This window comes from Mobula birostris, chromosome 3 (genome assembly GCF_030028105.1).
Source record: "Mobula birostris isolate sMobBir1 chromosome 3, sMobBir1.hap1, whole genome shotgun sequence".
Classification (NCBI taxonomy): Eukaryota; Metazoa; Chordata; class Chondrichthyes; order Myliobatiformes; family Myliobatidae; genus Mobula; species Mobula birostris.
Window position 1 is genome coordinate 173,558,550 of NC_092372.1, and position 13,069 is coordinate 173,571,618.

General features: G+C 38.7%; 1 protein-coding gene across 2 annotated transcripts in view; it reads left to right on the plus strand.

Annotated features, from left to right (window-relative positions):
* The window catches only part of krit1 (KRIT1 ankyrin repeat containing), a 51,005-nt gene that overhangs the window by 15,999 nt on the left and 21,937 nt on the right, over positions 1-13,069 (plus strand). For both annotated transcript variants that reach the window (XM_072253708.1, XM_072253709.1), the window contains exons 5-8: positions 91-220; positions 4,113-4,356; positions 5,940-6,055; positions 11,263-11,406. In XM_072253708.1, coding sequence (XP_072109809.1) covers positions 91-220; positions 4,113-4,356; positions 5,940-6,055; positions 11,263-11,406 — 634 coding nt within the window. The remainder of the gene's footprint in view (positions 1-90; positions 221-4,112; positions 4,357-5,939; positions 6,056-11,262; positions 11,407-13,069) is intronic.

Genomic DNA, 13,069 nt, shown 5'->3' on the forward strand with positions numbered 1-13,069 from the left:
AGAATTGCATTTATTGACCAATATGCATTAATGTAACTTAATAAGCTGTCAGTCATGGTATTATTTATCTTGTGCTTCTATCATTTGTAGATAATAGCAAGATATCCTATTGCCTTGGAGTGCCAAGTTTTTACTGCTTCCAGGATATTATGCGTGTGTGTAGTGAAACCAGTAGTCATTTTTCTACCCTCAGTGCAAAAATGTTGATTGCTTTGGACAAGTAAGAAAGTTTAATGATTATTCCTCATGCATTTAATGTATTAATTGTGATCGGGTGTGGTTTAAAAAATGTATATAATGCTGTGCAAATTCCTCGCCAGTGAACTTTCCACAATAATTGTCTTGAAATTGAATTAAAAGTGAATAAAAGAAATCGTCACTCTTCCTATCACATTACTTTTGTGTATGAAAAGTGATGAAAATTATCCCTGATAATGAACTGTAACTTGAAAATGTGAATATGAAATGTGCAAAAGAAGCTTCACTCCATGATTATTTTTCCAACTGCACTACTGCTCAGATAAGATCAGGAGCTCTAAGTTTCAGGATTCAATATGCTGTCCTGAACAATTCAGAGCTAATAATTGTTGTTGCTTATTTTTTTCTTAAATTTAGGGTAACCTACAGTGAGAATATTATTTCTTGAGTTGAGATTTGCCATGTTTCTAGCATACTTACATATTGCTTCTTTGTTCGCTTTGCAAGAGTGTACCTTGTACTACCACTTAGATTAGTTATTAAACATCTTACAGAAATTAATGTCTGCTATTTATATCTTTTTAATGCTATGAGAATTATTAATTGTGATACATTAATGAACCATGAAAGACATCCAGGAGAGCTATTAAAATTTAATATAGAAAAATAGCTATTTAAAGACTATATAAAATAGATTTTACTAAAGCAGAGGACCTCACATCATAGCTGTTAGATTTAAATTCTCATTTAAGTGTTAGAAGATTTTGCACACAGTTAGCAAAAGCATAAACTGATAAAAGCTCACAGAGGATAAATGAAACATTTGGGATTTTGGTAAATATAAGAAAGAAGCCGGACAAGAACAGAACCATCTGCCCATGATGCCAAATTAATCAAAATAGTTCCTATAAGTACCTGTCTCAGTGTCTCTTTAAAGTTACTGCTGCATTGTTTCTATCAATTCTCCTGGCAATACATTCTAGGCACCTACCATTTGTTGTGTATGTGTATGTATGTATATATTTTTTTTAAAAGATCAGAAACAAGTTTAAAATCGCTGCCATGTGTCATAAAATATGTTGCCTTGCCCTGTAAATCGTCAAACTTCCCTTCCACCCACAAGCTTAAAGCTATGCTGTCTAACATTTGCCATTTTCTGTATGGGTGAACGATTCTGACTGTATCCTATCTATGTCTCATTATTTTATATGCTTTTATCAGGTTATCTTTCAGGCACCAACATTCTCGAAAAAATGATCCAAGTTTCTACAACCTTTCCATGTAGCTAGTACACCCAGTCCAGGCAACATCCTAGTGAACCTCTTCTTCACCCTCTTCAAAGTCTCCACACCCTTTCTGTAACGCAGTGTCTGGAAGTGCACACTCTACTCTAAATGTGACCCAACCAAAGTATCATACAGCTGCAATATGACTTCCCAACTTTATGCAACGTCCCAACTGATAAAAGACAAGAATGCATATGCCTATTTTTTCCTTAATATTTATTTGTGTTTGCACTTTCAGGGAGGTGGGGACTTGTACCCAGAGCCTTCTGTACATGAATATTTTTAAAGGTCTTGCATTTAACTGTATCTTTTCCACTTACACTTGATATCCCAAAGTACAATAGCACAATTGTCCATATTAAGCTCTATCTGTCATTTCTCTGCCCACATTTCCAACTGATCTATATTCTGCTGTATCCTTTGACAACTTCCTTACTGTTTACAACTCTGCCAATTTTTGTGTCATCTGCAAACTTACTAAACAGCCCACCTACATTTACACCCAAGTCATTTTTATATATCAGAAACAAAAGTTACAGCACTGATCACTGCAGACCTCTGCTGGTCAGAGACCTCCAGTCAGAATAACACCCCTTAGCCACTACCTTTTACTTTCCATGGTCAAGGTAAATTTGAAAATCCAAACTGCTTTCACTTTGGATCATAAATATCTTATTCTTCTGGATCACCTGCCACAATTTACCTTGTTGAATGTTTTACTAAATTCCTTGTATTTAACAACATCCGCTGTCCTACACTCATCGATCATCATAAACACTTCACTTAAAAAAAAAAAACACTCAATTAAGTTTCCCCTGGCTCCAGGTATAAATTTCCTCCTTTGTATTCAGTAGTTCTCTCTTTCCAAACTATCCTCTTGTTTTTAATGTATGCATAAAATGCCTTGGAATATTCAGCAAGGATATTTTATGACCCTTTTTATGCTTCTTTATTCCTTGTTTAATTTCTTTGGTGCTTGCTTTATTTTTCTGAAGGCCACTATCTGAATTCAGCTTCCTAAACCTCAATTTTGCTTCCTTTTTCTTTTTTTGACTAAATTATAACATCTCTTGTCCATCGTTGTTCCTGAACAGTCCCACCCTTGTCTGTCTCCTCATGAAGGTATTGATCCTGAATTCTAACTAGCTGGTCTTTAAATGGCACCTACATCAGCTGTGGACTTGCCTAATAACAGCTGTTCCGAATTTACACTCCAAAGTTCTTGGCTAATACTGTTTTAACTAGCCTTTCTCCAATATAGTACTGTTCCCAAAATGCCCTCCCATTGAAACTAATCAGCTAGCTGGGTCCATCTATAGTAATGAGCAAAAGTCTTGGGCACATATATATATAGCTAGGCTGCCCAAGACTTTTGCACAGTACTGCAGGAATTTTATGTATTGCACTGTGCCACTGACACAAAAAAAATCATGATATATGATAAACCTGATTCTGATTTGGGTGTCTATTGTGGACTGAGAGTAAGAAAGGTGCAGGGAGAGGAGGAAGTGGGAGGAAAGGGAGCAGGAAGCATCAGTGACATTGCATAATGATCAATAAACCAATTGTTCAGAATCAAGTGACCTTGCCTGGCACTCCTGCTTTGCTCCTGCCAGATTTATAAATTTGCTCTCTGCTCCAAATTGACAAATACAGTACTGGGCAAGACTTAGTGCTCTAGCTATCTAGATGGGCTCAAGATTTTTGCACAGTACTGTACAAGATCCTTCACTGTTTGGATCATCTGCATGCTATTTCAAGAAACCCTCCTGGATGGCCTTTACAATTTCTGCCCCATTTGAGTCTCTGACAATAAGCGAATGCCAGTCCACACTAGGAAATTTATGTCACTCTAACAACCCTTTTGCTTTTATATCTTCCAATGATCTGTCTACATAGCTGTTCCTCTATCTCCTGCTAGCTATTTGAAGGGTTGTAGCATAACTCCATTGTAAGAGTTGCATCTTTTTTTATTTCTGAGCACTACTCATTTTGTCTCACTGGATCAACTCTTCAGGATGTTCTCCCTCAGTATAGCTGTGTTGTGTTCTGCCTGATTAGTAGTGCAACTCCCTCACCTCTTTTGCATTTTCAAAAACTACTGTGTTTAACATGTTCAGACAAGAGAAAGTCTGCAGATCCTCGAAATCCAAGCAACGCACCACAAAATGCTGGAGGAACTCAGCAGGCCAGGCAGCTTCTATGGAAAATAGTATAGTTGATGTTTCGGACGTCCTGCTGAAGGGTCTCAGCCTCAAACATCGACTGCACTCTTTTCCAAAAATGCTGCCTGGCCTGCAACGTACCCTACCTGCTATTTGATTTCCTAATTGCTTACTGCACCTAGAAGGATATGCAGGTTCATCTGAACATCAACACCCATAAATCTCTCAGCTTCTTTTATAAAAAAAAATTTAAAAAAAAAATACACTACCTTCCTATTTTCTCTGCCAATGTCCATGTAAGAATAAAAGACACAGTGCCAGAGAAAAGTTAGCTTATTTCAAAATGTAGCACATTAAGATTATATAAGCGGTCATATCATCAGAAAAACGGGTTATGTGGAAAAAAAACTTTTGAAAAACGTTTACTTAAAACATGTTTTCTTTTACATCTCTTCATAATCAGGTGGCTGGCAGAGCAGCACACCATCTCCCATGCCATTCCGGGTCTTTTTAGGCCATCTCCTCTTGACAGAATCAAGTCTTGTGTTGCAAACCCTGCTTATGTAAATGAAATGGATCAAGGTGAAAATACGTTGCATGTGGGCTACACTGCTTTGGAAATAAAAAGCAAAATGAAGACACTGGAGAAGGCTGATCTCTGTATCTACAATCCACTTTTTGGATCTGACTTGCAGTACACGAATAGGGTAGGACCTCAAAATCATATTGTAGTCATAGTCATACTTTATTGATCCCGGGGGGAATTGGTTTTCGTTACAGTTGCACCATTAATAATAGTAATAAAACCATAAATAGTTAAATAGTAATATGTAAATTATGCCAGTAAATTATGAAATAAGTCCAGGACCAGCCTATTGGCTCGGGGTGTCTGACCCTCCAAGGGAGGAGTTGTAAAGTTTGATGGCCACAGGCAGGAATGACTTCCTATGACGCTCTGTGTTGCATCTCGGTGGTCTATGTAGTTACTTGAACTTAAGCATGTCATTGTTTATACTGGTTGAGGTAACGTCTGTGAGTAACTTGGTTTCTCTTTTATTTACCTAAAGTACAGTGAAGGACACTGATCGCAATTTTGACTTGTACCTTACATTCTCTTCCCCCAGCTTGTTTTATTTGTGCTTAAGTAGATATAATCGTTCACAAGTAAACTGCATTCAAAATATGAAGCACTTTAGTTCTTAGAGGATAGAGTTGGTTACTTCCTAAACAAAAGAATTCTACAGATACTGGAAAATCCAGAGCAACACATACAAAAAGCTGGAGGAATTCGGCATTTCAGGCAGCATAAGTAGTTGACATTTCAGGCTCAGACCCTTCCTCAGTTCTGGAAAGGAAGGGGGAAGACACTAGAATAAGAAGGTGGAGGGAGGGCAAGTGATAGCTGAAACCAGGTGAGGTGGGGGGGATGAAGTGAGAAGCTGGGAGGTGCTGGGGGAGACATAAAGGGCTGAAGAAGAAGGGATCAGGTAGGAGAGGAGAGTGGATCATGAGAGAAAGGGAAGGAGGAGGGGTACCAGAGGGAAGTCATGGTCAGGTAAGGGTAAGAGAAAGGGTAAGAGTGGAGCCAGAATAGGGAATGCGAAAAGAGAGAAGTGGTGTGGTGCGGAGAGAATTACTGAATGTTAGAGAAATCGGTGTTCAGGCCATCAGTTTGGAAGCTACCAAGACAGAACATGAGATATTGCCCCTCCAACCTGCGAGTGGTCTCACAGTGGCAGCAGAGGAGGCCATGAACCAACATGTCGTAATGGGAAGTAGAATTAAGATTAATGTCTATTACTTAATCCATACAATTTAACTAGTTTATATCATATGATATTTACATAACATTTTAGAAATTAAGCAAGATAGAAATAATGCACACATTTTATTGTGTTAAACATTATTTCTTTAATCAAATGTAGATATAAAGAAGCACAAGAATGTGTTTAAAAGGTATTCTATGTCAAATTGCTTTTTGCCGATATTACATCCATGCATTTATAAAATTTTGAAATAAAGCAGAAAATGCCAGGAATACCAAACAGGTTAGACAACATCCAACCTGAATTAACTGTCTTTTTCATGGATTGTCTCTGACCTGAGTACTTAAGGTATTTTGCATCTATATTTTAGACTTCCAACCCATCTGCATTATTTTGTTTGTGGATTTACTATGAAGCTTAATTTTGCTACTTTAAAAAAAAAACGTATGATCTGTTTCTAATCATTCTGAGTGAGAGGATGCTTAAATGTAAACAATCTTTATTTTTGTTGGTTCTGTTTAAAGGTAGACAAAGTAGTCATAAACCCATATTTTGGTCTGGGAGCTCCTGATTATTCCAAGATACAGATTCCAAAACGTGAGAAATGGCAGCGCAGCATGAGTAGTATTATGGAGGACAAGTAAGTATTGCTAAATTTATGTTTAATACTTTAATTGGCTAAATGTGGATGTGGAACCTAGAGAAATATGTTCTTTTCACATTGATTTATGGTAGCATTGCATTTGAGATACATCTCAGCATCATTTGTTAAGTATGGAACCCTAAACCATGGTCATAATCTGTAACTTGTTGGCAGTACTTTCCTCAAGTATGACTTGGTGAAAAACATACAAAAAGTATTGTAAATACTCAACAGTCAGGCAGCATATGCAGAGAGTGAAGCAGAATTAATGTTTCAGATTGGCCCTTCATGAGAAGTTAGTTATAAATGACAGGTGTTTTAGATTGTGAAGAGAGGGGAAGGATGGGGAAAACAAAGGAAATTATTTAATACAGTGGAAACCAAAAGAAGCTGAATTGCACAAATAGTGTTGGTTCTGCCTTAAAAAAACTGGTAAAGTCTGTTAGTTGCAGCTGATTTGCCTGGAGGAGATGTAAATAGAAGATTAAAGGGAATAGGTGAGAAAAGAAAATACTGGAACAACGTAATACAAAATATTGCATTTGTTGAAAATCTGAAATAAAGGAGAATGCTGGAAATACCCAGTGGGTCTGTGGAGAGAGGAAAAAATGAATTGTAGTTACAAATTATTGATCTTTCATCAGAATTGTCCAGCTCTCATACAAACTGAAATGATTGGTTGTCTGTAGTTTTCAAATTCAACCTTTGGCATATAAAATACATAGTCAGCAATGTGATGTTGCTCCTTGGGCTAGTACTGGATTTAATTGGAAAAATTGTAAGAGATCAAAGACAGAAGTTGTAGTGAATGTGGGATAATGATTTTACTGAATGTAGGATGACAGGCATTTGGACTTACAGTATTATCCTTGGTCATGAACAGTGCTTTCTGCAAAGTGGATGCCACGAGGCAGAGGTAACCAGACTAAGAACAATCAATGCAAATATGAAACTGTAAGAAGTGCAACTGAATTGTTGCTTCATCTGGAAAGAGCATTAGGGTTGCTGCATGATGTAAATGGAAGACATAGGTGTCCAGGTGTTGCATCTCTTGCAGTTGGGTGAGAAAGTGTCATAAGAAAGTGGTAGGTGGAGATGGAAAATGGGCCAGTAAGTCATGGAGGGAACAGTCCATTTGAAATAATAGGAGGAGAGTGGAGAGCAGGATCATGTTAAAGGCGACAGAAATTATGAAGGATGCTACCGTGAATATGGAGACTGGTGGAGTGCATGCTTAAGGTGTGAGAAGAGTGCATGAGCGCATGCACACAGGAAATGGAACACAAGATCGAGTACCCTGTCAACTATATTATAAGGATAGTTATAATGAGGGGAAAAAGATAGCGACACCTCTGAAGTACTGGTGTATAAATGTTATCATAAGAGCAGATTAAACAAAACCAAGGAAACTGGGATGGAATCTTTATAGCAAATAGGATTGAAGAAGCTACAATAATGATATCTGTGTGGCTCTGATCAGATGAAAGTTTTTGGTATGTCGATACGGAAGTATCGCACATGGAATGATAATACTCAATTTTTAAACATCCCCTTTTGTCCAAGCCATTGCCTGAAAAATTAGAATGCATTTCTGGAAATTAGTGAAATGTAATTTATATTTGCTGATGTAAATGTTGGTAGTGACAAAGTTTTAACGTCATAACAAGAATCAAGAACTAAGTTGTTATTCAGGAAAGCGAAACTAAGGTACAAGTCAACTTAGCTACCATTGTACACTTACTGGGCAATTTAGCAGTGGATGAAGTATGTAAAGAGGAGGACTGAAGATACATTACATCCTTGAGCATGGTAATGAGCAGTACTGGATCCTCGGAGGTGGCATCCGTTCAGATGTCACCAAACTAAGTTGTTTCTACTCTGTCTAACAGATGTAAAGGATCCCAAAGCACTATTTGGAAATGATTATGGGGATTTCTTCCAGTGTTATGGTGTTATGTTCAATAATTTTTCCTCAATAATACCAAAAGCGCGAATAATTTGGTCATTTGGCCTATCAAGTCTACTCCATCATTTCATCATGGTTGATCCATTTTTTGTCTCATCCCCAATCTCCTGCCTTCTCCCCGTATCCCTTCATGCCTACCAATCAAGAATCTATCAATCTCTCCCTTAATAAATATTATACATACGCTCGCACACACCCTCCGCAGCTGCCTGTGGCAAGGAATTCCACAGATTCACCACTCTCTGAATAAAGAAACCCTTCTAAAAGGATGCCCCTCTGTTGTGAGGCAGTGTCTTCTTGTCTTAGACTCTCCCACCGTTGGAAGTATCCTCTCCACATCCACTCTATCAAGGACTTTCACCAATCAATAGGTTTCAATGAAGATGCCCCTCATTCTGCTGAATTCTAGTAAATACAGGTCCAGAGCCATTAAACGCTGTTCATGTGACAAGACGTTCAAATCTGGAATCATTTTCTTGAACTTCCTTTGAACCCTATCCAGTTTTAGCACATCCTTTCTAAGATGAGGGGCCAAAAGCTGCTCACAATACTCAAATGAGGCCTCACCAGTGCTTTATAAAATCACACTATTACATCCTTGCTTTTATATTCTAGTCCTCTTGAAATGGATGCTAACATTGCATTTGCCTTCCTCACCACAGGGTGACCTGCAAATTAACCTTTAGGGAGTCTTGCACAGCAGTCCCAAGTCCCTTTGCACCTCAGTTTGTTGTATTTTCTCTCCATTTAGAAAATAGTCATTCCTTCTACCAAGGTGTATAACCATGCACTTGCCGACACTGTATTCCATCTGCCACTTCTTTGCCCATTCTCTTAATCAGTCTAGGTCCTTCTGTAGCCTCTCTACTTCCTTAAAACTACGTGCTCCTCGACCTATCTTTGTATCAATTTCAAACTTTGCAACAAAACCATCAATTCCATTGTCCAAATCATTAGCATGGGATGTAAAAAGAATTGGTCTCAACACAGATCCCTTTGGAACACCTCCAGTCACTGGCAGCCATCCAGAAAAGGCTTCCTTTATTCCCACTCTCCTCCTGCCAATCAGTCACTGCTTTAACCATGCTAGAATCTTCCCTGTAATACAATGAGCTTGTAGTTTGTTAGGCAGACTCGTGTGTGACACCTTGTCATAGGCCTTCTGAAAATCAACCAATTTTCCTTTGTCTCTCCTGCTTGTTCTTTCTTAAAAGAATTCCAACAGATTTGTGAGGCAAGATTTTCCCTTGAGGAAACCATGCTGGCTACGGTTTATTTTATCATGTGTCTCCAAGAACCCTGAAACCATATCCTTAACAGTCGATTCCAATCCTTTCCAACCACTGAGGTCAGCCTATCTGGCCTATAATTTCCTTTCTTCCATCTCTCTCCCTCTTGGAGAGTAGAATGACATTTGCAATTTTCCAGTCTTCCAGAACCATTCTAGAATCTGGTGATTCTTGAAAGATTATTACTAATGCCTCCCACAATCTCTTCATCCACCTCTTTCAGAATCCTGGGGTGTACATCATCTGGTCCAGGTGACTTATCTACCTTCAGACCTTTCAGTTTTCCCAAGAACTTTCTCCATAATAGTAACTTCACACACTTCATGACCCCTGACACCTGGAACTTCCACCATACTGCCAGTGTCTTCCACAGTGCAGAATGATGCTAAATACTCAGTCAGTTCATCCGACTTTTCTCTCTTTCCCCATTACTACCTCTCCCCTGCATTGTTTTCCAATGGTCCAATATCTACTTTCACCTCTCTTTTACATTTTATGTATCTGAATAAACTTTTGGTGTCCTCTTTAATATTATTGGCTAGTTTACTTTCATATTCCATCTTTACCTTAATGACATTTTTATTTGCCTGCTGTTAGTATTTGAAAGCTTCCCAATCCCCACTAATTTTTGCTCTATTATATGCCCTCACAGTGGCCTTTATATTGATCCTGACCTCTCTTGTTAGCCACATTTGTTTTATCTTGCCTTTAGTGTTCTTCTTCCCCTTTGGAATATATATCCTATGCCTTCCTAATTGCTCCCAGAAGTTTCAGCTATTGCTGTTCTGCCATCATCCCTGCAAGTGTTTTTTTTTCCAGTCAATTCTGGCCAACTCCTCTCTCCTGCCTCTGTAATTCCCATTACTCCACTGTAATACTGATACATCTGACTTCAGCTTTTCCTTCTCAAAATTCAGAGTGAATTCAATCTTACTATAATCACTTTCCCCTAAGGTTCTTTTACCTGAAGCTCTCCAGTCAATTCCAGATCATTGTACAACACCCAATCCAGAATAATTGATCCCCTTGTGGGATACTTAGAGCACGAGCTGCTCTGAAAAGCATCTCATAGGCATTCTGGAAATTACCCCTCTTGGAATCTAGCACCAACTTGATTTTCCTAATCCACCTGTATATTGAAATTCCCCGTGACTGTTGTAACGTTGCCCTTTTGTATGCGTTTTCTATCTCTCTTTGTAATTTGTAGATCACATCCTTAGTACTGTCGCGGGTCTGTATATAAATCCCATCAGAGTCTTTTTACCCTTGCAGTTCCTTAGCTCTATCCACAATGATTCAACACCTTTCGACCCCATGTCACCTTTTTCTAATGATTTGCTTTCTTTTTTTACCAACAGAACAACGCCACCCTTTCTGCCTGTCCTTTCGATAGTGTGTATCCTCAGACATTAAGCCCCCAGCTGTAATCTTCTTTCAGCCATGATTCCGTGATGCCTATTACATCATACGTACCAATCTAACTGTGCTACAAGTTCATCTACCTTATTCCGAATAGTGCGCGCATTCAAATATGAGACCTTCAGTCCTGTTTTCACCCTTTCAGATTTTGTCTGCTTATTATGCTACAACTCATCCTTTTGACTGCAATTTTGCCCTATCATCAGCTTCTCCTTGCTAGGAGTCTCACTACACACATCCTCTCTTTGTAAACTCAGCACGATCACTTCAGTTCCTGGATCCCTGCCAATTTTGTTTAAACATACCCCAACAACTCTAGCCAACCTCCCTTGGGTTCAGGTGTAAGCCATCCCTTTTGTACAGTTCATACCTTCCCCAGAAGAGATCCTAATGAACTTACTTGTAAGTCAAAAGAAATTACAAGGGATGACATATAAATTAAAGGAAAAAATAATTTATTTGTGCTCTGTATGTTTCTAATGACAATTTTATTTGGAAGGGTAGTAATATGAATTTGATTTCTCCTCAAGGGAGCGACAGTGGGTGGATGATTTTCCCCTGCATCGCAGTGCCTGTGAAGGTGATACGGAGTTATTAAGCAAGCTACTGGATAGTGGCTTTTCAGTAAATCAGTTAGACAGTGATCATTGGGCTCCCATTCATTATGCTTGTTGGTAAGTTGTTTTACTGTATATAATCTTAAAAACATTTCCATCTCTACACAATGTTGATACTGATTCTAGTTACTGGCATTGATAAAGCCATGAGTATAATTACACCCATTGTTTTCTTTTTTGCTTGAATAATGGATGTTTTGGTAATTGCAAACGTATGAATTACAGGGTTCATCATTGGAGTTGTATTGGTCAGTCTTGTTTGTCTACTTCATAATTCATATTTTGTTGCATATTCCTACATTCGTACTCCTATGTGTGTGTGTTGTTTGGGTGTGAAGTTTTCCACTGTGGCATGTTTGATGTGCTGAATAATGGTAACCCATTGCATGCCTCATACCACCTTCATCATCCATTGTTCTTCACCATTTAGGATGATCTCTCTTACACTTGCCAACTAATCTGTTGCCATATAAGACATATACCCAAATTCTACTTTACTCTCTATTATTAGACAACAGGTTGCATTTGTCCTCAGAAATGGTCTGTCTTTGATTTTCCTCTGGTTAGAAAATTCTGAGTACCCTTAACAGTTATGGATTTTGAAAGACTTTTAGCTTGTGTAGCAGACTTCCTGCATTTTGATGTCAAAGCATTCTTAAGGTGTTTATTCATTTAAAACTGACCCATTGCAGATGTTAAAAATAGGAAATAAAACAGATACTGACAATGTTCAGCAGGTTACACTCATATATGGAAAGAGGAAAACTAGATGATAGTCTTTCATTGTTCTTTCTAATTCTTGAATTGACATAATTGTACACCTCAATATGTTGCCATCACATTTGCTAGATAGGTGAGCTCACTAGCTTCATTTGTGACATAGATAACAATGATTTGGTGGTCATTTGCTTTTTGGTTCATTTTCTGCTGCAGCCATTTCAAAGATAGGCTAAATCTGGTCTTGTTTCTGTACCTTTCATTGTTATAGTCATAGTCGTACTTTATTGATCCCGGGGGAAATTGGTTTTCGTTACAGTTGCACCATAAATAATAAATAGTAATAGAACCATAAATAGTTAAATAGTAATATGTAAATTATGCCAGTAAATTATGAAATAAGTCCCGGACCAGCCTATTGGCTCAGAGTGTCTGACCCTCCAAGGGAGGAGTTGTAAAGTTTGTTGGCCACAGGCAGGAATGACTTCCTATGACGCTCTGTGCTGTATCTCGGTGGAGTGAGTCTCTGGCTGAATGTACTCCTGTGCCCACCCAGTACATTATGTAGTGGATGGGAGTCATTGACTAAGATAGCATGCAACTTAGACAGCATCCTCTTTTCAGACACCACCATGAAAGAGTCCAGTTCCATCCCCACGACATCACTGGCCTTACGAATGATTTTGTTGATTCTGTTGGTGTCTGCTACCCTCAGCCTGCTGCCCCAGCACACAACAGCAAACATGATAGCACTGGCCACCACAGACTCGTAGAACATCCTCAGCATCGTCCGGCAGATGTTAAAGGACCTCAGTCTCCTCAGGAAATAGAGACGTCTCTGACCCTTCTTGTAGACAGCCTCAGTGTTCTTTGACCAGTCCAGTTTATTGTCAATTCATATCGCCAGGTATTTGTAATCCTCCAACATGTCCACACTGACCCCCTGGATGGAAACAGGGGTCACCGGTACCCTAGCCCTCCTCAGGTCTACCACCAGCTCCTT